The sequence below is a fragment of the Carcharhinus amblyrhynchos genome, unplaced genomic scaffold (assembly GCF_965287045.1).
Source record: "Carcharhinus amblyrhynchos unplaced genomic scaffold, sCarAmb.v2.hapA scaffold_39, whole genome shotgun sequence".
Classification (NCBI taxonomy): Eukaryota; Metazoa; Chordata; class Chondrichthyes; order Carcharhiniformes; family Carcharhinidae; genus Carcharhinus; species Carcharhinus amblyrhynchos.
The window spans coordinates 5,929,398-5,956,782 of record NW_027649780.1 but is presented as its reverse complement, the minus strand read 5'-3'; the positions used below and the strand labels follow the sequence as shown (position 1 = coordinate 5,956,782).

Genomic DNA, 27,385 nt, shown 5'->3' with positions numbered 1-27,385 from the left:
AGGGAACTGAGTGTATGGTGTCGAAATTTGCTGATGACACCAAGATTGGTGGAACGGCAAATTGTGCGGAGGGTGTGGAAAGTCTGCAGAAGGATCTAGATAGGTTGGGTGAATGGGCCAGGAACTGGCAAATGGAATTTAATGTTGGCAAGTGTGAAGTTGTCCACTTTGGTAGGAATAATGGTAGGAAGGACTACTACTTACATGGCGAAAAACTGCAGCATGCAACGGTGCAGAGGGAGCTCGGGGTCCTTGTACATGAGTCGCAAAAACCCAGCCTGCAGGTGCAGCAGGTGGTCAGGAAGGCGAATGGGATGCTGGCCTTTATAGCGAGGGGATTGAATATAAAAGTAGGGAGGTCTTGCTGCAACTGTACAGGGCACTGGTGAGGCCGCAGCTGGAGTACTGTGTGCAGTTTTGGTCGCCGCACTTGCGCAAGGATATTTTGGCCCTGGAGGGAGTGCAGAGGAGGTTCACTAGGCTGGTACCAGAGTTGAGGGGGTTGAGCTACGGAGAGAGGCTGAATAGACTGGGCTTGTACTCGTTAGAGTTTAGAAGGATGAGGGGGGATCTCATAGAGACGTATAAGATGATGAAAGAGATGGATAGGGTAGAGGTGGATAGGTTCTTCCCGCTCAGAAAGGACAGCAGGACTAGAGGGCACAGCCTCAAGATAAGGGGGGGGGTGCAGTTTAGAACAGAGTTGAGGAGGAACTTCTTCACCGTTGAAGTGGTGGAGGCTACCTCGCTAAATATATTTAAGACGTGGGTAGATAAGTTTTTGGTAGGCAAGGGGATTAAGGGTTATGGGGAGAAAGCGGGAAAGTGGAACTGAGCCACTTCAGATCAGCCATGATCTTATTGAATGGCGGGGCAGGCTCGAAGGGCTAGATGGCCTACTCCTGCTCCTATTTCTTATGTTCTTATGTTTTCTGAAAGACTGCATGCAGTATTGGTAAAAACTTGAGTTTGGAGAGCTGTCGTTACGACTTGCTAATTCCTTCTCAAGTCCACCCTTACATAAAGAATCAATTCAGTATTTATACAGAATCATTATCAGTTTGCATGACCAGAGATTATTCAGGAATTTGATTAACAGAGGCATCATAAATAATGGTACAACTTGCTACCTCCTCAAACTCTTTGTCTCATCATTCATACCTTTATCTTGTCCTTTTTATAGAACAGATGAAGGCCGATGACTTTGTCATTTCTGACCTTATCTTGTCTCACTCATACAGCTCTAGGTCATGTGGAGTCAGCCTTATCAGGTCTTACAGAGATTAGGCACAGCTTGACCTTCTCTGATCTTATTTGTGTCTTAAGTTATGCGGAGTCAGTCTTATTAAGTCTTACAGGGGTCTGGCATTTTGGAATAGCTTGATCAGCTTTCCTAATTTTGTACCAAATACTTGACCAATTTTCCCATCATGCCACTACTTCATTCGTACAACTTCACAATATGTTACAGAGAAGCAACCCAGGAGAACTGGATTAATTGTTGGATTATCCAGTGACATGTTACAGAGCAGAAATCCAGGAGAACTGGATTAATTGTTGGATTATCCAGTGACATGTTACAGAGCAGAAATCCAGGAGAACTGGATTAATTGTTGGATTATCCAGTGACATGTTACAGAGCAGAAATCCAGGAGAACTGGATTAATTGTTGGATTATCCAGTGACATGTTACAGAGCAGAAATCCAGGAGAACGGGATTAATTGTTAGATTATTCGGTGACATGTTACAGAGCAGAAATCCAGGAGAACTGGATTAATTGTTGGATTACACAGTGACATGTTACAGAGCAGAAATCCAGGAGAACTGGATTAATTGTTGGATTACACAGTGAAATGTCACAGAGCAGAAATCCAGGAGAACTGGATTAATTGTTGGATTATCCAGTGACATGTTACAGAGCAGAAATCCAGGAGAACTGGATTAATTGTTGGATTACATAGTAATATGTCACAGAGCAGAAATCCAGGACAACTGGATTAACTCTGTGTGTGTGTGCGTGTGTGCGTGTGTCCCTGGGCACAGTTCCCAGAGTGTTTAAAATCCAGCATCTGTCTCTCTTCAGAGCTGCTGCTTAAAGACACATTTGCAGCATTTATCTGATAGAAACTTCACTCTCATTCTCTCCATCCCCTCCCTCAGGCAGTGCTTCTGTTCTTAACAAAAGTCTAAGCTTTTTTTTGCAGTTCTGATTTCTGGTGAGTCATTAAACACTAAGCACAGGGCAGACACATTTAAACACCCAGACAGACAACAACAGACAGATTGCATTGTAAATCAGAAGTGCAATTGTCAATGCAGCAACAAAGAACTTTGCAAGATTTTTCTTCACGCAACTTAAGGAAAAGGGAACTTTGCAGGAACCAGCAAAGGGTGCAAACCTGTAGCTGACAGAGTCTTGAACGAACAAGTTGTATAATCTACATTTACACTGGCCCCTCTCTCTCTCTCTGGCAGTGCAGGGCTGCGAGTTAATTTGACCCAATTTTCTCTCAGCTCCTGGTGCTGGTAATGTGAAGCTGGGATGGGGGATGGGGGTGGGGGAGGGGGTATAAGAGAGAGAGAAAGAGCGAGCCTTGGGATAAACCATTTGCCTGGTGCTCACACACTACACCCCCACACACTCAGAGACAGGTTGGTGTTGAACTGGGCCATATCTGGAGTAGGTGTGTCCAGATGAGGTGTGGGAGATGTGGTTGGATGGGGGTTGATTGGGGAGGTGTGGACAGTTTCTGTGACTCAGTGAGGATATAAAAAGCTGGGTATACATTGTTTTCTCTCTACATGTGGGTTGGTAAGTATCAGGTAAACTCTGTGAGTGAATCATGGAGTTCCAGCTCTAATATTTTAATCCCCCTTTACCCAGCACAAAGCCCCTGGCCCAGGATCTGTCTCCCCCACCATGAGAGAGGGGACTGGAGGAGTTTGAGAGATCACCGAGGGAAAACATACGATGGTGAGTATGAACCTCTTCTCTTTCTGTCTGCACCTCTTTCCCACCCCAGCCCTGCTTTTCTCTATTTGTAACGTCCCCTCAATCTTCCTCTCTCTCTCTCTCAATCTTTCTTTATTTATCTTTCTTTTTTTCCCTGGACTTTTTTTCCTCTGGGCTCCTTTTTTCCCGCACTCTTTTTTCCCCCCCAGACTCTTTTTTTTTTCCCCTTGCTCTTTTTTCCCCTGCCCTGCTCTCTTTTCCACCCCCTCCCCTCACTAGATCCCAAGCACACCCCCTCCTCCCAGTCCTTCTGTTCCCACTCTGGCCCCCAGCCCTCTGCAAATCCCTCCCCAGTGGCTCCCTCAGCCCCCTCGCCCCACCAAATCCCTCAAAGCCTATACTTCCCCTGTCCTGAATCCCCCTCTGTTCACCCGCCGATTCCCTGTCCCCTCTGCCCGATCTCCTTCGATCCAACTCTAAGCCCACCCCCCAAAAATCTCTCTCAGAACCCACTGCCAAAGCCCTCTAAGTCCCTCTGAATCCCCCAAGGTCCTGCCCCAATTCCTTAATCACCCCCCTAAAGACTCCTTATAACACCCCTGCCAAACCCAAGCCCCCTAACTCCCACGTCCAATCCCTCCTAAGCCCTCGAACTCAAACCTCTCAAGTCCTTTCCAGTCCGGAATCCCTGAGTCACCTCCCCCGCTCTGAATCCTTCAACGTGCCCCCAATTCTAACCCTGAAGGCCAACCCTAAATCCCTCTCTGAATCCCCCCTCCTGAATTGCTATAAATCCCATCCATCCTTGATCCCTTTCCCTCTGCCCTGACATTCACCCTCCTGCTCTAACTCTCTCTCCCACCCAGATACCCTCTCAGTTCTAAGCCCCCGAGATTCCTCTGGAATCCCCTTGAACATTTCCCTGGATTGCCTCCCTTCCGGCATCCCTCTATCCTGCTGCTCCTCAAATCCCATTCCCTTCAATCACTGAGCCCCAAACCGTGTCTTTTAATTCCCTCCCCCCACTACAGAATCCCCCTAAGCCCCCCCACCCCGCGTCCCTCCTGTATACCTCAGAGCTTGAGAAACCCCCCTCTGTCTCCCCTTCCTGAATCCTCTCAATTTTCCCCGATTCCCGCCCTCTCAGTCCCCACTGCTGAATCTCTGAATCCCAAAGTCCCCACAAGACCGTCCCTTAAATCTCCCTGAATCCCTCTAATTCCCCACCACAATCCCTCTGAGTCTCCTCCTCATCCCTCTCCACTCTCCCCTTTAATCCCTCTCATTTCCACCCCCCCGACTCCAACTGAACCTGTTGTCCCTCCCCGCAATCCCTCTAATTCTCCTGCCCACCGAATCCTTCCCTCTCAGCCCTGTACCACCGCTGCCCGAACCCTCTTCAATCCCCCTCCAAATCCCTCTCAACCCTCTATCCCCCCACTGTCCAATCCCCCGCTGCCCAAACCCTCCTCAGTCACCCGCTGCTGAATATACCCCTAAGTCTCCCCCCCTCCACTCCCTCCCTGTGAACAGCCCCTAGGCAGACCGACAGACACCCACCCCCCACCCCAATCAATCCCCCTCCACTCCCCCTGTAAACAACTCCTGGTTGAGTTGGATCTGGAAACTCTGCCCATTTAAAATGTTCAAATGATGAATTCCCCCAACACGGTTATAACATCCCTGTCCCCTCTCCTCCATTGTCCCTTCTCTCTAATAACCTCTGACTCTGGACAGCCTGTGTTGTAATATTCCCCCCTCTTGTACAAGAGACCACCCCCCCTCCCCCACCCCTTCCCTCTCTGTCTAATAACCCCTGGCTCTGAGCAAGCCCCTGTATTACAAACTCCCCCTTTAGTAGTTTTTGTGCTGCTTCCCCATCTGCTGTGTTCCTGGCAACTCGCTGCTTGTCAACAGTGAACCTCTGATCTGTCCTGTCCCTCACGAAAGAGAGAGAGAGATAAGAGACAAAGAGAAGCAGAGAGATGGAGATAGGGAGGATGCTGCTATAGTTCAGACAATGATTCACAGACAGATGGAAGCAGAGATTGGAGAGAGAGATAAGAGACAGAGAGCTGGAGATAGGGAGAATACTGCTGTGATTAAGACAGAATGACTGGCAGAGAGAGAGAGATAAGAGACAGAGAGATATAGAGATGGAGATAGGGAGAATGCTGCTGTAATTTAGACAGAATGATTCAGAGAGTGGGAAGCAGGGAGCAGTAGAGAAAGGGAAGCAGATAGTTAGAGACAGAAAGAAGCAGAATGAAAATTAAAGTTCTATTTATTAGTCACAAGTAGGCTCACATTAACATTGCACTGTGAAAAGACATAGAGATGGAGAGAGGATGTTACTGTATTTCCGACAGATTGAGTCACAGAGAGGGCAGCAGAGATAGAAAGGGACAGAGAGATGGAGAAGGAGCTGCTGTGATCGAGATAAAATGACCCACAGAAAGGGAGAGATGAGCAGAGAGGCTGAGATACAAAGTGAGATGTCGAGATGAATCGAAAGGGGGGCTTTGGCAAGACAGACTGACAAAGTTTCAGAAAGAGAGAATGAGAGAAAAAGGGAAAGATGCTGCCATTGTGAGAGTTTGAGGTATAGAGGATGGGGAGAGACAGGGATTGGAAAGATGTGGAGAAACAGTTCTGAGGATGGGGGAGTTGCACAGACCGAGCTTCAGGGAGAGGGATTGGAATCTGGGATTACATTGGAGCAGGGATCACTCGAACACACTGACACACAGACCACTAACCCTCAGTGTAAAAGCCCCACCAGTCTATCTGTGTATAAAAATGAACAAAGACACGTGGAGTTTTATTAATATTTTCTCTCTGGCTATATCTCTTGTCCGAGGATTCCTCATGGCAAAACTATTTGTTCTGTGCATCATCAAAGCTTCCAAAGGAATTCTCTTTGAAAGAAAGAGAAAATAAAATTAAATTTGATTGAAAACAATAAAAGGCACAGCAAGATCCCAGGACTTGCTGAAATTCACAATCTCACTGGGGACTGGGGGGAGAATTTATTTTCACATCTTCATTATTAAACACTGACAAAATGGGAACACATTTCAAACGAAATGAACTTCCAAATGCCTCGTGACTATCCCGATATTTAATTTATTAAACACATCAAAGCATTCTGGGTGGGTGAGCGCTTTACCCCAGAGACAGGCCGGTGAATTAACACAGGAGCCCCCAGTGAAGTTCCCACTTCTATAAGACACCCCCCTCCCTGTTTCTCCCTCTCTGTCTCTTACACATTTCCCCCAGATCGATACCTATCCAATACCTCATCTCTGCTCCTGTCTCTGGATAACCTGTCCTGATCTCTGCTCTGTTTTTCTATCTCAGGACAAATCTGGATTGAAATTCTCTAACTTTCTGTCTGACCGTTTAAAATAAAACCTCACAATCAAAAGAGAAATGAGAGAGGGAGAGCAGGAAATTCCACAATCCCATCCTGAAGTGGCTGCTGCACATTTTTTTGAACCATTGAATCCAGCCACTTAAACCCTGTTGGGGAATGCAAAAGGGCTCCTGAGAATTAGGCCTTGAAGTGAGGCCTAGTCACAGAGGCTGCATTATATCTCAGCTAGAAAGAACAAATCTCCCTCTCCCCAGTTAACCAGAACAATCCTCTCCATCCACACCCACAGATCCCAGCGCCCTGTCTAAAAACACAAGCACGACTCTGGGATTGAGACCAAGCCTTTCCCCAGGCTCAGGAATTTGAATTTCTGCTCCCTCTCCCTCCTGAGTGCTTTACAGTGAGAGAGAGACTGAGAATGTTACAATCCGGATCCCACAGGGAATCCCACACTGCAGGAGGAGACCCCCACCCCCACAGCCTCTGTCTCTTTCCCCAAGCCCCTGACACTCCCCACCCCTTCTCCATTCACCCTGCTTCTCTCTTGTTACCCATCTCTTCTTCCCCTCCATCTTTTTTACATTTAAAGTGTGGGGTACAGTCACAGTGCGAGGAATATGGTGGTGGGGGGGTGGGGAACAGAGCATGAGTGCGCAGCAAGATCCCACATACAAACAGCCTGAACAGGGCCAGATACAAAGTGGTATTGTGAGGACTGGGGTCAAGTGAGTGGGAAATAAGGGAACTAGACATCTCCCTCTCTCTCCCTCTCCACACAAGACCCCCCCCACAAGATCCTTGCCTCTTCCCACCCCCTCACTGCAACCCCCACACAAACCTCACCTCTTGCTGTCTTTTCTTGGTTTTCCTTCTCTCTCTCCCCCTCTCTGTCTCTTTATTTCTCTCCCTCTCTCTCTCTCCCTGTCTAATATGATGAAGTTGTTGAAGTGGAAATTTTCCTGCTTCTTGACTGTGGTAGAAAAACAAGTTTGTTTCAAAAGAACAACTAGCCTTTATCACAAAACTGCATGCAGTATACGGCAGAATCTTGGGAACAGAGAGCAGTTAGTACAAGCTGCTAATTCTGTCTCAAGACCGCCTTTACTCTAAGAATCAATTCAATAGTTATACACTTTTCTTATCAGTTTGCATGACTTCAAGCTTATTCAGGAATTTAATTAGTAATACAAACAGTAGCAACATCATTAACTGTGTTATAACCCGGTGACCTCCGAGACCTCTTTGTCTCATCAATAATATCATTATCTTGTCCTTTGAGGGAAGGAAAAGGTTCTGTGATTCCTTCATCTCTGACCATATCTTGTTTTCTGATGTAATGGAAGATTCTGTGACTCCTTCACCTCTGACCTTATTTTGCATGTGTAGTCCCAGGGTACGTGGAGTCAACCTTATCAAGACAGACTGAGGTCAGGCATTTGGCCTTCTCTGGTTTTATTCAGCCTTTGTTGGCCTTACCAGGTCGGGCAAGGGTCAGATATTTAGGAATCGCTTGGTCAGTCCTTTTTGTACCATACCAAACAGTTAACCCATCATGCCACTACTTAGCTCGTACAATATCACAAAGTTGCATATACAAGGTTAAAAATGAGGTGTTTGACAGATGTAAATATTGAAAAGAAATGCTGAGAAATCCAAAAAAATTCATCTTGCATTGATTCTTTCGAAAGCCTGTGTCTTTGGGATTTTAAACTGCAGAAGACAACTTTGTAACATCTGTGTCCAAAGCAGCAGCCAGAATCCCAGCAGCAAAACAGGCTTTGAACTGGACCAATGATTTTAAAACAAGCTCTCAAACACAACAACCAATTGCATTCAACTTGAAGTGTTGGTGACAGCCTCAAGCCACTCAAATTGCAGGAATACTGTGAGGAAATTCTAGGTATTTAAACCCGGACAGGAGGAAATAACAGGGAGAGGCGGACCTTGCTGCCTCTTTAGACTGAAGGAGGGAGAGTCTGATACTGAATCCTGCAGTAATATATACAGCTTCATCACATCACCCTCTAAATAGAAGCCAACTCAGAAAATATTCCAGACTGAAGCATCAGAAGAAAGTTCACACTTCCAACAGACGGCTGGTATTATATTATCTGAGGGTAATTCTATTCTGTAATGATCTATTTCATTATTCCTGAGTTGGTCTTGTCATTGGAACAGCATTCTATTGGGGAGTTTATTCAGTTTGTTCATTATTTTAATAAGGTTGTCACCCTGTCTGAATTAAAGACCGGTTGGTTGTTCCTGATAGAGAGAGTGTTAGATCCTGCTTTTATTTACCAATTCCTCCCACAGTCTGAAGATGTGTGGGTTAGGCGGGCTGGCTGTGTTAAATTGACCCCAATGTCCGGGGGATCAGCAGGTTAAAAGTGCGGGATTACGGGTATAAGGCCTGGGTGGGATTGTGGTCGGTACAGACTAGATGGGCCAAATGGCCTCCTTCTTCAGTGTAGGGATTCTATGTCTAAAACCAGTAGCTCCCTACTATCTCACACACACTTATTTAGAATTACGAGATGAGTTGTATCCTTTTGGTGGGGGGTGGGTGTAGGTTCCAAAACTGTGCAGCGTTTTATCAATATTAAAAATTCCACAATCGCATCCACCCTTCCTGAGTCAAAGAATGAATGATTCAAATTACAATGAAGGTAATTCTGCACAGCAAGATCCCACTGGCAGTACCACAATGGAGGAGGACACCCCCCCCAGAGTCTGTGTCTCTTTCCCCCTGCCCCTCCTGAGACCCCCACTCCCTCTCTGTTTAGTTCTCCCTTCATTTCTCTATCTCTCTCTGCCTCCTCCCCCTCCTCAACCCTTCTCCTTCCCCTCAATCTTTTCTGTTTAAAGTTCTGCTCACGGTCACAGTGCAAAGAATAGGGAGCCAGATACATCTGTATACACAGCAAGATCCCACACACACACACACATAAAACCTGGTGAGGGCCAGGTTCAATAAATATTGTGGGTGAGGACTGCAGGAGAGTGTGGGAAATGGGATCCACACCTCTCTCTCCTTCTCTTTCCAAATTAAATTGACAACAATTCACACTGGTGTTTTCTTAGAGTTTAGAAGAATGAGGGGAGATCTCATTGAGACGTATAAGATGATGAATGGGATGGATAGGATAGAGGTGGAGAGACTCTTCCCGCTCAAAAAAGACAGTAGGACTAGGGGGCACAGCCTCAAGATAAAGGGGAGGCGGTTTAGAACGGAGTTGAGGAGGAACTTCTTCACTCAAAGGGTGGTGAATCTCTGGAATTCTCTGCCCGTTGAAGTGGTGGAGGCTGCCTCACTAAATATTTTTAAGAAGCGGGTTGATGGGTTCTTGATAAGAGAGGGGATTAAGGGTCATGGGGAGAGGGCGGGAAAGTGGAACTGAGCCACGACAGATCAGCCATGATCTTATTGAATGGCGGGGCAGGCTCAAAGGGCTAGATGGCCTACTCCTGCTCCTATTTCTTATGTTCTTATGTTCTTTCACATTTTATTGAAAGATGAAATATAGATGGGAATGTCTGGGAGGGGTGTAAGGATTGGTCAGAACACTGGAGAGACAGAGAAATTCTATACCCCCCCCCCCCCCCAATCCAAATAGAAATTCCTGGGAAAAGGGAGAGAGAAAAGAATCTGGAGTCACACAGCACAGGAACAGGCCCTTCGGCCCACCAGCCCTATGCTGGCCATCAAATCCCAGTCTATACTCCTCCCATTCCCCAGCACTTTCTCCACACCTTACAATGCCTCAGCAATTAAAGTGCTTGAATTTACCCAATCCCCTTTCAAGCTTTTTCCTTGAACCCACTTTGTGGCCCGTGAGCAAGATTTTGTTTAAAAATAAAAATTGTGGTCGTTGCAGCAGTGCGGACAAAGGCCACAGGCCCAGTGTGTGCACAGCAAGATCCCATTATCAGCAGCCACAATGTGAACCTAAATCAGATGGGACACAGTCCTACCCCCCTCCCCCAATACCCTTCACCCTTTCGCCTGCTCTGAGCCCCCTTCCTCACTCACTACCGTGTGTGTGTGTGTGTGTGTGTGTGTGTGTGTGTGTGTCTGTGTCTCTGTGTGTGTGTCTCTGTGTCTGTATCTGTGTGTGTGAGGCCCAGGCTGGTTTTTGCGTTCCTATGAGCATTCATTGAAGACACAGTCATGGAACATTAAACTTGCCTGGCAGGGCCTCCCATATCAGCACACAGGCAGCTACTTTGAGAGACTGCCAGCAGTACAGACTAGTCAGAGATAAGGGTGCCCTGAGAAGAGTAATTCACTGTGAAAGCTCGGGGATGGTTGATAAGATGTAGCAATTCTCTGATTGTAATGAACATTCTGAAGAAGGAAAGGGTTATTGAAGTTTGTAATACTCAGAGATTTGTACAGAGTATTGTACGACTTGTTTTCGTGTATCCCAGGCAGATAAGAAAAGCAGCTGTCCTTGCTGTTGTACACAAGTTTATGGTTTTCCAGCTAATTGTGTTCTAACTCAGCAAGTATCCGTTGTGTCTTTTAATATTGTGTTACATGCATGCCTTTTGTGATCATATAACAATAAATTCATACATATCTATTACATACTACCGATAATAATTGCTATACAGGTACCTTCAAATATAGAATTGTTATATAGGCCCCTGTACCCTTGAATGTCAGTTGATTTGTTTGTGCAAAACCTGTAATCTTGTATGCCGTACGCCAGCTAAACAAATCGCAGATGTGTGTCACATAGAGGGATAGAACAGAGACAGTCGAGGCCTTGAGATAACTACGATTACATGGACTACGCCAAGGATGAATCATCGAGGCAGCAATATTCATGAGAAACTGCGGACAGGAGCAAGAATATGAGTATAAATATCTGCTCGTAACCTATATTCAGGGAGAAGTCTAGAGAACTTCTGTTGGGGGCCTGATTTCTCCCACAAGCTTGTGAATAAACTGCTGTGCTTTGACTCACAGCTAGACTCAGAGGTACTGTTACCTCCAACAATTGGTGCCGAAACCCAGGATCTGTTTACAGGTCCGGCTGAATGGCCACGACCGGAGCTCAGGGACAGATCACTGAACTAATAAAGTGAGTCAAACTCCAGTAGGTAATTGTAATAATCTGTGATGAGAGTGTGTGCTTTGGGAGAGTGTAAGAGTGAAAGACGTCTGAACTGAACACATGTGGACAAGGAGGCATCCGTCTCTAACCCCAGCCTTAGACTGAATGTTAAGAGGGGAAATCAGGATTTGAAGTGGGAGAAGAGACTGGAGAAAGAGATGCCTGGGGTGTAATGTTCAGATGTGAGTGAGAAAGAGACTATCTGAGTGATGACTGGAGTAGAAGGAAAAGCCTTCTGAGAGAAAGCTGGCTTAATAGTGTAAGCTTAAAAGCGTAGGCGGTGATATGGAGGGATCTGATCACCCCTGACAGGTATCCCCGGACTCTGATAAGACCGACCTAGGAGTGGGAGAGCAAGAAGGGAGAATAGAAGACTCCAGGTGGTGAGTATAAACTTATCGGTGGTGTGGTGGGACAAGGACAGTGGGGATCTCTGATAAATAAGTACATGACTGAGAGAGGCTCATTCATTAAACAGATGAGAAAAGGGGGATGGGATTTATCCCACCCGCTAGACCAACAACAGAAATGGTTGGAAAAGCAAAAAAAAGGTCAGAACTAAGAAAATGGGAGTTCTCTTAGTTCACCAATTGGCCGGATGAATTAAACAGGTCTCAGTCTCAAGTAAGAAATGGGCTGACGACAAAACAAAAATCAAAATGTTGGAAGCATGCAACAGAGAACTAGAAAAGAGAAACAAGACAAAGAAAGGAGTATTGTTAATACATCAGTTAGCTGGACTAATTGAGTAAGTAGACACTTCCACTAAGAAGTCGAGAGAGGATAAAAAAATGATTAGCTAATAAGAATCCAGTGTAAGGGAGCTGGAGAAACAAAACCTTAATGTAATAGGGCTATTTAAAAGTGATAAAAATAAATCTTATTTTGGATTATTTGGATCAGGCTTTTTGTTAAATTTGAAAATGTATTCTTGATAGAACTGACAATGAAAAGATAAATGGAAAGAATTATTCCTGCATGTATGAAGTGATGATGTTCATCTGAGTGAACTTACTCCTCTGCCCCTCTGCTGAAACAAGCAGGGACTTAAACCCATTCTATCCCAGACAGGATAGATCTGTGAGTTATAATACTTGCAGTAATTTTAAGACATAAAGTCAAAAATTTAATCGAAAATGGAGTTACATAAGGTAGAATGGGAGTGTGTCTTTAATAATGGGAATACTGTCATAGTGCATTCGAATTAAAATGTGATATACAAAGGAGTGAATCATCCATGAAACTGGAGGCGTAATTCTGAACACAAAACACACGCTGTTATGAATTGGAATATGGGAAGATCGGAAGCTGTATTAAATGCCAGATGGGCTAAAAGGGAGTGCCCACCTATAATACCAAATTGACAGATCAATATAATTAGAGATAAGGGAAATAGTTCAGTGGAATAAATGAGCTAAGAAAATGCTGAGGAAGTGTTAAAACTGTTAAAGATTAAAGCGATAAAATTTCTTGAATTTACTCCTGATTTGAGTTTAGTTACAGTTTGGAAGAAAGAAGAATAAAGGTGACTGTCTTAATCAACTTTCTGTATTCTGTTAGAATGTTTTACTTTCATCCCAGTTTAACATGTTAAGTTTGAAAGAATGTGGTAAATATACTGTCTAATAGTAGACAGTAAAGTCGCCAGTTTAAAATATATCAAGTTAGTGAAATGAATGGTCGTTCTGATTACTCCAAGTTCCAACAGGAGATTAATCAATTAAAATCTCAGTTGCCAATGCAAATTGCGCAGTTAGAATACTGTATTAAGGTCTGCAGAATATAGCAATTTACGAATGTCTGATAGTTTAGTATTCTGTAACTGGTTAAAATTATGTACTGCCATTAGAATATCATGTGCTATCTATTGTTCAAGGTTTGCCAAATATAAAAACACTGCAAAGCTCAAAATCTAGCCAGTTAAGAATCAAACCAAAATGTTACTAATCAATTAACTAGTATGTATTGTACCTACTTTGATTTTGATTTGGCGCCTGTTGTTTTACGAGGGTGTGGGGGGCTTTTGATCTGGAGCTTAGTTTAAAAATAGAAGCAGCTCGGATTAAAAGGGTTTGGATATCACGGTTTTGATATGTAAAGTGGTATGATACAACTGTCGCTTGATTATTTTTATTATACAGTGTAGCACTGCCATATAGACCTGAGAATAAAATCAAATCCTGAAAAGCATTAACCAATTTTGTATAATATATCTATATATCATATATTGTCTATAGATTAAAAACATAATTCTGTAGGAGCTTCCTGTTTTCCTCCATGAAAAGGCTATTTATTCCAAGCATTGAACTATTCTTTGCCATAACTTGTAATAACTTGAACAAATTAATATTAACATGACAGGAAGTGAAATTGGATTACTTGAGAGAGAGAGAGATAGAGAAAGAGTTGGAGACTGACTTCGCAACCAGACTCAAAAATCTTGCAGCATTCGACTGAACACAACAGATTATAACTTTTTGGTTATCTGTGTTTTTAAAGAGCTGGGTACAAACTGTCTCTGGCTGCATAAACAATTGGCATCTGTGACCACGAAACACTGCTATTTATCTCATGAGAAAATCTTCTTTCGAAGGGTCATTTCTGTTTAAACATCGCACTTTCAAATGCGGTCAAACAAATGATCAAATTAGATATAATGTAAGAGTCTATCCTATAAAGATTGGAGCTGTATGGCGTGTGATTTTAATGGGGAAAGCGATGTCTTTGATGGGATTACATACAAGTAAATGGACACTAGCTGAGTTAGAACACAATTAGCTGGGAAAATGATAAACTTGTGTACAACAGCAAGGACAGCTGCTTTCCTTATCTGCCTGGGATACACGAAAACAAGTCATACAATACTCTATACAAATCTCTGAGTATTACAAAGTTCATTAACCCTTTCCTTCTTCGATTCTTTCCCCAAAAGCTGTAAATCTCCATCCCACACACTCTCCCTCCATTCTCTCTCTGCTGTATCTAATATTCACCCTCCCAATTCTCCTGAAGGTGCTGATTGAGGCAGATTGACAGATCCATGCTCACTGCTTTCTGTCCTGGACACAGAAACCATAACAAATAGGGGCTGCGTCAGCATTAAGCCCATCGCATCTGCTCAAGCATTCATTGAGATTATTGGTTGATATCTTCAATATCTAGAAACGTATCAATCCCTCGCTTGAAATTACTTGATGACTGAGGCTCCATCATCCTCTGGGGTAGAGCATTCCAAAACTTCACCACATCCTTAGTTGAAGAAATCCTTCCTCATCTGAGCTTTTTCTCCATTTTCCAGCCTGTTCCAATAAGTCTAGACTCCCTTGTCATCCAAAAACTGTCTAAATCATCCTTGAATATATTCAATCCCTCCACTGGTCCCCATGAGAGGAAGCCAGATACTAACAATTCTCTGAGGGAAGAGATTTGTTCAAATATATAATGTAACTACAGTCCAATGTTACACAACCAGATAAGTGCATTTTATTACAGAGCCATAAATAATATATCTAATCTCTACCATATAACAATATCAGACACGTCTCTGTCCTATATTAGTTTACTGTCCCCTTTAATATATTTCAGAAATGAGATGGGCACATGAAGGAAATAAACTTGCAGGGGAAAGGGAGTATAGAAGGGAATGGGACTGCCTGGATTGTTCGACAGAAGTCGGCATGGACTTGAGTTACTGAATGGATTCCTTCTGTGCTACAATGACTCGATGAGTGGAAATATATAACAGAGCTACAATGCCTCATTACAAGACGAGAAATAATAAATGTACTTTGTTACAGAACCATAAATAATCTATCAGATCCACAATATAATAACACTCAGCATATCTCTGTCCTCTAATAATTTATTATTCTCTTAAATGTCAGCCATCTCCGAGGGAAACCCGCCCTTTAATTGTGAACATTAGGAAAGAGATCGTGTATATTCCACACATTGTTAGTCCAGTCAGATAGACAGATATCTGTCTGGCAGCCTGCATGGAGATTTTCAGCTCCCTGTGTCCAGGACAGGAAGCAGTGAGCATGGATCTGTCAATCAGCCTCAATCAGCACCTTCAGGAGAATTGGGAGGGTGAATATTAGATACAGCAGAGTGAGAATGGAGGGAGAGTGTGTGAGATGGAGATTTATAGCTTTTGGGGAATGAGACAGGAAAAAAATTGCGCAGAAACTAGAATTGTGTGCTCTGAATTTCTATCCTGTACTGACACTGATGACTTGTGTCAACTTGTTTTACAGGATATTGAAAGAGGAATCACAAGCTGAAATTTCAAACATCAGGTCTAGATCTGGCAGAGTCATATTCCTTGGGACCTGAATATCATCGGCCATTGAATCTGGAAGGAGATTTGAAAAGATTTCAAACATCAGCGTGACTGGAAAAGCATCAACACACTTCCACATTCAAGTGAGAGTGTTGCAGAGCCCTGACTGAAGAGCTTTAACCAGTTACACAGCCTGAATAAATATCGCACCATTCACAGCGGGGAGAGACTGTACATGTTGTGTGTGTGGACGAGGCTTCAACTGATTGTCCACCCAAGAGAGAGGCAAGACCACCTGCACCATGGAGAAACCATGGAAATGTGCAGACTGTGGAAAGAGATACAGAGCCCCATCTCTGCTGGATGCTCATCGGCGCATCCACACTGGGGAGAGGCCATTCACCTGCTCTCAGTGCGGGCAGGGATTCATTTGGTTCTCCCACCTGCAGAGACACCAGCGGGTTCACACTGGAGAGAGGCTGTTCACCTGCTCTCAGTGTGGGAAGGGATTCAACCAGTTATCCAATCTGCGGACACATCAGCGAGTTCACACTGGAGAGAGACCATTCACCTGCTCTCAGTGTGGGAAGGGATTCACTCAGTCATCCCACCTGCGGACACACCAGCGAGTTCACACTGGGGAGAGGCCATTCACCTGCTCTCAGTGTGGAAAGGGATTCGCTGTGTTATCCGACTTGAAGACACACCAGCGAATTCACAGTGGGGAGAGACCGTTCACCTGCTCTCAGTGTGGGAAGGCATTCACTCGGTCATCCCACCTGCAGACACACCAGCGAGTTCACACTGGGGAGAGGCCATTCATTTGCTCTCAGTGTGGGAGGAGATTCACTGACCCATCCAGCTTCCAGAGACACCAGCGAGTTCACACTGGGGAGCGGCCGTTCACCTGCTCTCAATGTGGGAAGGGATTCACTCAACTAACCCACCTGCTGAGACATCAGCGTGGTCACACTGGGGAGAAAGGGTTCAGAATTTCATCCCAGCTGCTGAGACACCAAGAAGTTCATGAGTGATATTCAGAGTTGGATTCTGCTGTTACTGTTTCAGCTCTCAGTTACATCCAGGACTGCATTTTGTTCATTCTCACAGCTGGTCAATGGGGAGGGTTTCTTTCTGCTGGACTGGCTGGTCTCATGGCTTTGCCTCCAGTGGGCTGATGCTCTTTGAGCTTTGTTACGATTGCCTGGTTTCAAATTTAACAAGAATCACAGAGTGACAGGGTGTTAGGAAGGTCAGAGATATTTAGTCAGTATTTCTGTTTGAAACCCCCCAGATGCCCGTCCAATTTCCTTTGTAATTGATTGTTTCCACTTCCTCCACCCTCGTAGGGAGTGGGTTCCAAGTCAATACCATTCGCTGCAGCAAAATATTCTTCCTCACATTCCTCCCCCTGCATCTCTGACTCAAAACCTTAAATCTGTGTCCCCCTCGTCCTTGTCTCATCAGTGAATGGGAACAAATTTTCTTTGTCCATCTTATCTAAACCTGTCAGAATCTTGTCCACCTCTATCAAATCTCCCCTCAACCCCTTTTGCTCCAAGGGCAACAACCCCAGCCTGTCATTGACAATAAAGGACAAACTAACAGAATATGTTACTGTCTGAAATCAAATGGGAATTTTTAATTTGTATTTTAAAGATATTGTGAATATATTGTCCTGGACATAATGAAATTGGGATAACTCACCTTGGGTGTGGTTGAATGGAATATATCAATCTGGTATCCACCAACAGTTAGTGAAAGTCTGGAATGTCTAGCTGGAAATCACTCCAATAGCACTGTGGATGTATTTACAGGCATTGTAGCAGTTCAAGAAGGCAGTGTTGGGCTTGACCATGGCCGAGGCAGCTACATACAGACACATATTCTGTTATAATTGAAGGACTGCAGATTGAATGTGAGGCATTATGGGACTAGACCGTCTTGACCACATTCCTGTGACATTCCAATGGGGAAATCTGGAGGACCGGAAGGACTCTGTTCCTCCAACCAATCAGTGAGCGGGGTTTGTGTGAATGACAGACTTCAGACAAACACAAACTTGCTTCTGTGGGAAATTGGGAACTTGCAGCAACTGAAGGGTAAGGAAGTGAATCCAGGGAGGCTTCAGATTCTGGAAAGTTTGGCCCAGGTCTCTCTTAAAGACATTGATATTCTTTGCTCCCTCGGCTTCATGCATCTATTTGTCTGGCTAAAAGGAAGGTCTTTTTCGTAATGTTCACAATTAAAGGGCTGGTTTCCCCAGGGGATGACTGACATTTAAGGGGTCAGTAAGCTAATATAGGATTGAGATATAGCTAGTGTTGTTATTTGGTACAGATTAGATATGTTATTTCTGGTTCTTTAATGTACATTTATTATTATTTCAAATCTTGTAATATTGTTTGTAGTGTGATGTTGTATCTGTTTAAGAATTTTTTTCCCAAAAACATGACCTCTGCAGTTGTAAATAAACCTTTTCAGTTATTTTTTACATTATGGCATCGGCTTGTCTACAAAGAGTTATTTTATTGCTCCTTAAGTGAATTACATGGATGTTGTTTTTATTTTGGGAATTGTTCTATAACTCTGCATTGTTAGGAGAAAAAGTCACTTGTTGGCAGGTCAGGTGACAGAAGTTCTTTTCTTTTCAGTTCTGAGCTGCAGTTTAGTTTTAGAAAGGGCATCAAGCTTCTCTCTCTCTTTCTCTCCCCCTATTTTATTTGGAAATTCTGTTTATCTGAAAGCAAGGCCTTGATAGCTTGTTTTGAATCTCTCTGGTGGTTTTGGGAAGCTGTTTTGACTTCAAACTGCTTTAAGTGAATCAACAGAACTGTAGAATTCATCCTAAGGACTTAATTCCACGATCACGTAGATTGAGTTTTTGTTCTGTTAAACCTGTGAAAGAGGTTGTTTATGTGATTGATTGGGGCAGCTCCTTTATTCATTAAGGGTTATACATTATCTTGGTTATTTTGTTTTGTTTGTTATTGATAAAACCTCTTGCTAATTTTCTTACTATACATGTTAACTATATTCTTAAATAAAGTTTGTTAAAAGCTCCCTCGTGGGTCATTTGAATCATACCTGAAGTGAAACATGTCATGCTTATCCTAGTCAACTACAAGAGGCAAACCTTATGATTCAGGCTAGGGTAGGATTATGACCATTCATTAGACTTTACTCAGATGTTCGCTTTTCAATCCAGTGCTACTCGGAATATACCGTCATTTCACCGACTGTTAGGTCACAAGTCCCTCACAGTTCTTATCACAAGTTTATGATAAAATAATTTAAACAATGCCTGAGAACGCTTCTTCTTAACCAACTACCTACCATTGTTTGATTGGTCAGACCCCCCTTTTTACAGATTCGGGTATCTCTGCCACTGAACACCGGCTAGTCCTGGAATAAGTTTAAGTCTAACTCATTCTGAGTAAATAAAAAGAGGAGTGTGAATGGGTGGGAATTGTATTCATCTGAACCATATTCCATTAGAATCATGTTTTATTCTGTTTGTTAACAGTTTAGTTAACCTGTTCACTGTTAGATAAATAAAGTGTTACTTGTTGATTTTATAGAGTGTGTCAGATAGTTATTTTGATTTAATCACTAAAACTTGCTGAAGAGCAGATCGTACCACTTCACACACTCACTTTAACAGATTATAGAGCAATGTTCTCCTCTTTGAGTGGTTAGGTGTTAGTTCTCAGAGACAGAATTAGTTTCCCCTTCACAACACAAGTATTTACGACTTATTAAGTAGCTACAGAATAAAGGAAATTGTGTTTAAGTACCAAATGTCAACTTTGTGTCTTTAGTAGAAGTTAAAACACACAGGTTTGGACTACAACAACACTTTTACGTTTACATTTTTCCTCATCCTTCTTTTTCATTTTCCACTTTCCAAGCTTCTATTTTTTCTTTTCTCAATTAATCCAGCAAGGATTTCAGACAGACCTCTTGGCCCAGCGAGTGGTGAGAATGTGGAACTCACTACCACAGCGAGTGGTTGAGGTGAATAGCAGGAATACATTGAAGGGGAAGCTAGAGACAGACAGGAGGGAGAAAGGAATAGAAGGATATACTGATGGGGGAGATGAAGAGGGGTGGGTGGAGGATCACGTGGAGCAGAAATATTGATTATAGACCAATTGAGCCAACTGGCCTGGCCCTGTGCTGTAGACTCAATGGAACAAAGGCAAATGTATTTATTTTAGATCTATCTGTAGTGGTAGGAAAAACATTATTTACTATCCAGGATTAAATAAATGTCCTTCATCAGCTTTTATGGATCATTTCAGTGGAAATGTGCTCTCCCAGGTTCAAAGAGCATCAGCCCACTGGAAGCAAAGCCATGAGACTGGCCAGTCCTGTTGAAAGAAACCCTCCGACCCTCCCACTTCACCAACTGTCAGAATGAACATGGTTCAGTCCTGGATGTGATTAACAGCAGCAATAACAGCAGAATCCAACCCGTCATCGCTTGTGAATGCGCTGGTGTCTCTGCAGGCTGGATAACTGAGTGAATCCCTTCCCACACACAGAGCAGGTGAAAGGCCTCTCGCCAGTGTGAACTCGCTGGTGTGTGAGCAGGGTGGATGTTTTACTGAATCCTTTCCCACACACGGAGCAGATAAATGGCCTCTCTCTGCTGTGAGCTCGCTGGTGTTCCTGCAGTGTGGATGAATGAGTGAATCCCTTTTCACATACATCGCAGGTGAATGGTCTCTCCCCAGTGTGAACTCGCTGGTGTTCCTGCAGGTTTGATAACCGACTGAATCCCTTCCCGCACTTGGAGCAGGTGACTGGCTTCTCCCCAGTGTGAACTCGCTGGTGATCCTGCAGAGTGGACGAATGTGTGAATCCCTTCCCACACACAGAGCAAGTGTACGGTTTCTCCCCGGTGTGAACTCGCTTGTGTCTCAGCAAATTGCTTGACTGAGTGAAACACTTCCCACACTCAGGACAGGTGAATGGTCTCTCCCCGGTGTGGCTGCGTCGATGGGTTTCCAGCTCAGATGGGCACTGGCATGCCTTCCCACAGTCCCCACAATTCCACGGTTTCTCCATGGTGCAGGAGTCCTTGTGACCCTCCAGGTTAAACAGTCAATTAAATCTCACACAGAACACGGGTACAGTCTCTCCCGGCTGTGAATGCTGTGATGCATTTTCAGGCTGTGTAACTGGTTAAAGTTCTTTCCGCACTCAGAGCACTAGAACATTCTCACTCGGGTGTGTCTGTGTCTTGTTGTTTTTCCAGTCACATTTATGTTATAAAAAATTCTGAAGCAGACAGAACATTAAAACATTTCTCCTTCTAGATTGAAAGGCAAATGATATTCAGGTCCTGATCAATTAAATGTCTGTCAGATGTTTATGTGATGTTTGATTCAGGATTTCTGTCTGTAAATCCTCACCTTCTGATATCTTGCAAAAGCAGATTACAAAAGTCATCAGTGTCAATATGGGATAGAAATTCAGAACAGCCAGTTTTAGTTTTTATGGAACGTTCTTTCCTCTCTCATTCCCCAAAAGCTGTAAATTTCCATCCCACACTCTCCCTCCATTCTTGATCTGTTGTATCTAATATTCATCCTCCCAGTTCTCCTGAAAGTGCTAACTGAGGCTGATTGACAGATCCATGCTCACTGCTTTCTGTCCCGGACACAGAGCTGAAAATCTCCATGCAGGCTGCCATACAGATGTCTATAACAGTGGATTAAAGTGTAATATATAGCACATTATTACTTGAGTAATGGTAGAGTGGGGATTTGAGGAAGATTTATACTTGGGCAGGGAGAGTACAGATCCTGGAACTTGCTGCCTATGAGGATGGTGGAACAGAAGATGATCAATCATTTCAAAATGAAATTGGATGGGCACTTGAAGGACATAAATTTTTCAGGGGAATGTTGATACAGAGATAAAACAGGACTGATTGGTTTGTTCTGCAGAGAATTGATATGCAGTCTATAACATGATGTGGAGATGCTGGTGTTAGACTGGGTGGGGGGTTGGTGGGTGTTGGCGGGCACAATAAGAAGTCTCACAATACCAGGTTAAAGTCCAACAGATATATTTGGCCACTCGTCTGATGAAGGAGCAGCATTCGGAAAGCTTGTGCTACCAAATAAACCTGTTGGATTTTAACGTGGTGTTGTGAGACTTCTTACTGTCTATAAGATGTAAGATGTGCAGGTTAGGTTGATTGGCCATGCCACTTAGTGTCTCAGGATGTGTGAATTAAGGCAATTAGGGCCAGGTAAATCCATGGTATTCTTGCGAAGAATGCTTTGTTGGAGAGACGATGCAGATTTGATGGGCTGAAAGGCCGCCTTCTGCACTGGAGGGACTCTGTGAGTCAAGCTCCCCAACAGACTCCTGTGCTGCAATGACTTTATGACTGGAAGTACATAATGTAGCTACAGTAATATATGACAAAACTAGAAATAATAAGAAATGGAAAGGGGGAGAAAAGAAAATGTTTCACTCACAGATGTTAGAGACAGGAGGAAGTTTCAGTCTGTCTGAAGCTCAATCTTCATTCACACAAAGCCCGCGCTCTGATTGGTTGGAGGACCAGAGTCCTTCCGGTCATCCAACTCTTGCAATTGGTCAACAATTCAGCCTGACGGCCAGTGGGTGGGCGCTCCTCTGCACATGTGCAGCTTTCCCCTCTCCCTTGGACATGCGCAGTCCCGGGCCGGGGGGAGGGAGAGATCACCGAGCGGCTTCTCGCTCTGGCCGGAGCCGCCAGCCGCTTGTCTGGAAACATTAGCTCGAGGAGGGGGCGGGAGGGGGGGGGGTGGCGGGGGGCGGGGCTCCCGCGTCCGGGCCTGCGCGATGGAACCCGAGGACATCACCGCGGTGCAGGATGATTTCTATTGGCTGATCCAGGCTTGACCCTAACGTCACAATGCGGAAGTTGACCAATGAGCTTCGGAGTGTAACTTCCTCCTCTGTGCAACATCTGGGAGGAAATCAATGTTTCCCCCTTTCCATTTCTTTCCTCATTCTGGGGGAAATTGGGGACTTGCAGCAACTGAAGGGTAAGGAAGTGAATCCAGTCTGTTTATTTCAGCATTTTTAGTTTCGCAGCCTGCATGGGGATTTTCAGCTCTCTGTGTCCAGGACAGGAAGCAGTGAGCATGGATCTGTCAATCAGTCTGAATCAGCATCTTCAGGAGAATTGGGAGGGTGAGTATTAGGTACAGCAGAGTGAGAATAAGGGAGAATAAGTGTGTGGAATGGAGATTTACAACTTTGGGGGAATGAGAGAGGAAAGAATGTTCCATAGAAGCTAGTTGTGAATTGTGTTCTGAATTTCCATCCTGTACTGACTGTGATGTTTTTACAAAAGTGTTTCACAGGATATCAGAAGAGGAGGAATCTCAGAGAGAACTCTTGGCTGGGTCATGTCTAGAGATCTGACAGAGTCACTTGATTCCTTGGGACCTGAATGTCATCAGCCTTTGAATCAAAGAGGATAAATATTTATCCTCTTCAGAAGATTTTGAACATCAGTGTGACTGGAAAAGCATCAACATACACACAGACTCCTGAGTGAAATCTTCCAGTGCACTGACTGGAAAGAACTTTAACCAGTTATACAGCCTGAAAATAGATTGCGGCATTCACAGTAGGGAGTGACTGTGTTCTGTATGTTGAAAAGGCTTCAACTGGTTGTCTGATCTGCAGAGATTCAAGGAGACCCAAAACATGGAAAAACCATGGAAATGTGGGGACTGTGGGAAGGGATGGAGGTCACCATCAGAACTGGAAGCTCATCGGCGCAGCCACACAGGGGAGAGGCCGTTCAACTGCGTTCAGTGTGGGAAGGGATTTACTCAGTTATCGAACCTGCAGACGCACCAGCGAGTTCACACCAGGGAAAGACCATTCATCTGCTCTCAGTGTGGGAAGGGATTCATGCATTCATCCAGCCTGCAGAGGCACCAGCGAGTTCACACTGTGGCGAGACCATTCACCTGCTCTCAATGTGGGCAGGGATTCACTCAGTTAGCCAGCCTGCAGACACACCAGCAAGTTCATACTGGGGAGAGACTATTCACCTGTTCTGTGTGTGGAACAGGATTCAGTGATTCCAGCACCCTGCAGAGACACCAGCATGTTCACACTGGAGAGAGGCCCTTTACCTGCTCAGTATGTGGAAAGGGATTTCGTGTTTCATCTACTCTGCTGAAACACCAGCACATTCATACTGGGGAGAGGCCGTTCACCTGCTCTCAGTGTGGGAAGGGATTTACTCAGTTATCCACCCTACAGACCCACCAGCGAGTTCACACCAGGGAGAGGCCATTCACCTGCTCTATTTGTGGGAAGAGATTCAGTCAGTCATCTAACTTGCAGAGACACCAGCGAGTTCACACTGGGGAGAAACCATTCATCTGCTTTCAGTGTGGGAAGGGATTCACTCTGTCTTCAAACCTACGGACACACCGGCGTGTTCATACTGGGGAGAGGCCCTTCACGTGCTACCAGTGTGGAAAGGGATTCACTCAGTTATCCACCCTGCAGGCACACCAACGAGTTCACACTGGGGAGAGACCATTCATCTGCTCTGTATGTGGGACGGGATTCACTCAGTTATCCGCCCTGCAGTCACATCAGCGAGTTCACACTGGAGAGAAACCATTCACATGCCCTGAGTGTGGGAAGGGATTCAGTGTTTCATCCACCCTGCACAGACACCAGCAAGTTCACGAGTGATTCCAGGGGTTGGATTCTGCTGTTATTGTTTCTACTTTCAGTTTCACCAGGACTGCATTTTGTTCATTCTCACAGTTGGTCAGTGGGAAGGATGGAGGGATTCTTTCTGCTGGACATTGACAATAAGGAACAAACTAACAGAATATGTTAATACCTGAAATCAAATGGGAATGTTGAATTTCTGTTTTAAAGATATTGTGAATATATTGTCTTGGACAATAACGGAATTAGGATAACTCAGCTTGGGTGTGGTTGAATGGAATATATCAATCTGATCCACCTACATTCTAGTGAAAGTCTGGAATGTGTAGCTAGAAATCCCTCCCTAACAGCACTGTGGGTGCACCTACCCCTCAGGCATTGTAGCAGTTCAAGAAGGCAGTGTTGGGGTTGACCATGGCTGAGGCAGCTACATACAGCCACATATTCTGTTATAATTGAAGGACTGCAGATTGAATGTGAGGCATTATGGGACTCGACTACCTTACCACCTTCCTGTCACTGCTCAGTTTCTGCAGTCACAGACCATTAAAGTTGCTTAGCAGGGCCCCAAAACAGAGGACCGGGTGAGAATATTTACTCAGAATGAATTAGAATTAAACTTATTCCAGTTTAGTGGCTAAAAACCTGAATCTGTAAAAACGGGGTCTGACCAATCATTAAACAGTGGTAGATAGTTAGTTCAGAAGTTAAGAAGCATTCTAGGGCATCATATCAATTATTTTATCATAAATTTGTTAGGGACTTGTGACCTGATAGTCGGTACAGTGACAGTATACTCCAAGTAGCACTGGACTGAAAAGCAGATCTCTGAGAGTAGATCCTAATGGTTCTAATCCCACCATTAGATGGAACAAAAAAAAGTTTGAGTTATAATAAAGGAGAATTAAGCATCTTGTATCTTATTTTAATCAAGGAGTTGTGAGCTTATAGTGTTCTGTCGCTTTAGGAAGCTATAGCTGTGAGAGAGAATGCTGAGGATTCATTGTTTGATATTTACGAGCTGTGAGAACTTGTATGTTTCATTTGTTTATGTGGATGTTTGTAGATGTGTTTTATCATTGTTTTGGGCTAATTTGTTAAGGTTTATCTTTCTGGGGATTTAACCTTATCTTGAGTTTTTAATTAAAGGTATTTCTAGAAGTTTAAAAACAGAACCACAAGAACGCTTAAGGAATTCATTTTGGTCATTCTTGTAAAGCACATGCTAAATTTCTCTGCTTGTGTATGGATGATATTTGTGGATTGAATGCTTCAAGCTTTGAGGATTTCTGTCTGTGATTTAAATCAAACAGATTTTCAAAAAAAGTGTAATTAATAAAGCTTTTTTTTCAAAAGTTATGAGCCTGGAGCCATATTTACTGGCCAGAGACCTGATTCCAGGATATTTTACTAAACATGGGGGAATTTTAATTCGGATACAATTCACACATGTGAGAATGAAAGTTTTAATTTGTCATGGTTATTTAAAATTTGGGAGATGTGAAATGATTCTGACCAACCTGGTGTTGGATTGATCTTTGGTTAAACTTCCAATCAGAGTTGAGAGGGTCAGCTTATGAGGAGAGACTGAGTGGACTGTGATTATACTCATTGGAATTCAGAAGAATGAGAGGAGCTTTTCTAGAAACATATAAAATTATGAAATATAGTACATATAAAATGATCAGAATAGATAAGATAGAAGCAGGGAGGTTGTTTCAACTGGCAGGTGAAACTCGAACTAGGGGGCATTGCCTCAAAATAAGGGGGTGCAGATTTAGGACTGAGTTGAGGAACTTCTTCACACAAAGTTTGTTTCTTTATTAGTCACAAATAAGGCTTACATTAACATTACAGTGAAGTTACTTTGAAATTCCCCTAGTTGCCACACTCCAGCACCTTCTGTGGCATCCCTGCCAGTGTTTGTTGAAGGTTTTTAAGGCAAGGATAGATAAATTCTTGAACAGTAAAGGAATTAAGGGTGTCCCTGGGCTGAGATCCCAGTTCAGTGTTTGGATGAGTCTCTCTGGGCTGAGATCCCAGTTCAGTGTCTGGATGAGTCTCTCTGTGTCCCTGGGCTGAGATCCCAGTTCAGTGTTTGGATGAGTCTCTCTGTGTCCCTGGGCTGAGATCCCAGTGTTTGGATGAGTCTCTCTATGTCCCTGGGCTGAGATCCCAGTGTTTGGATGAGTCTCTCTGTGTCCCTGGGCTGAGATCCCAGTGTTTGGATGAGTCTCCCTGGGCTGAGATCCCAGTGTTTGGATGAGTCTCTCTGGGCTGAGATCCCAGTGTTTGGATGAGTCTCTCTGTGTCCCTGGGCTGAGATCCCAGTGTTTGGATGAGTCTCTCTGTGTCCCTGGGCTGAGATCCCAGTGTTTGGATGAGTCTCTCTGTGTCCCTGGGCTGAGATCCCAGTGTTTGGATGAGTCTCTCTGTGTCCCTGGGCGGTGCATTGAGAATCTGAGCGCCTTCATTCTGATACAGCACCTCCACTGCGCATGTTTCACTCTCAGCCCGACCCCGCCCCCCCATTCAGTCTGATTGGTTGACGCATCAGCCGCTCACCCTCTGACCTCAACCCTCAGAAGAAATTCCTCCTGATCTCATTCTTAAATTGGCAGCTTTTATTCTGAGGTTGTGCCCTCTGGTCCTAGACTCTCCCATGAGAGGAAGCATCCACTCAGCATTTACCCTCTCAAGTCTGTTAAGAATCTGATATGCTTTAAAGAGATCACCTCTCATTTTTCTAAATTCCAATGAGTAGAGCCCCAGCCTTTTTAACCTTTCCTCATAAAATAATCCTTTCGTAATGGGAATAATCCTAATGAATTTACAGTTGTAGCAGTGCTTCCCTATTCTTATACTCCAACCTCTTGAAATTAGGGCCAACTTTCCATTAGGCTTCCTGATTACCAACTACACAGGGAGGGAGAGAGAG

The 27,385-nt window shown here is 44.1% G+C and overlaps 3 protein-coding genes across 3 annotated transcripts in view; 1 reads left to right on the top strand and 2 right to left on the bottom strand.

The window, feature by feature from the left end:
- LOC145363623 (uncharacterized) overlaps positions 1-25,819 on the top strand; it is a 28,915-nt gene extending 3,096 nt beyond the window's left edge. Inside the window, exons 2-3 of the mRNA XM_080218807.1 lie at positions 16,079-16,698; positions 23,783-25,819. Of these exons, the coding sequence (XP_080074933.1) occupies positions 16,079-16,698; positions 23,783-24,465 (1,303 nt within the window). The 3' untranslated portion in view covers positions 24,466-25,819. The remainder of the gene's footprint in view (positions 1-16,078; positions 16,699-23,782) is intronic.
- LOC145363699 (uncharacterized) overlaps positions 1-27,385 on the bottom strand; it is a 375,177-nt gene that overhangs the window by 16,363 nt on the left and 331,429 nt on the right. The gene's annotated exons all lie outside the window — the stretch shown is intronic.
- LOC145335557 (uncharacterized) overlaps positions 1-27,385 on the bottom strand; it is a 48,709-nt gene that overhangs the window by 8,603 nt on the left and 12,721 nt on the right. The window contains 1 exon segment of the mRNA XM_080181362.1: positions 20,276-20,809. Within this exon segment, the coding sequence (XP_080037488.1) occupies positions 20,276-20,809 (534 nt within the window).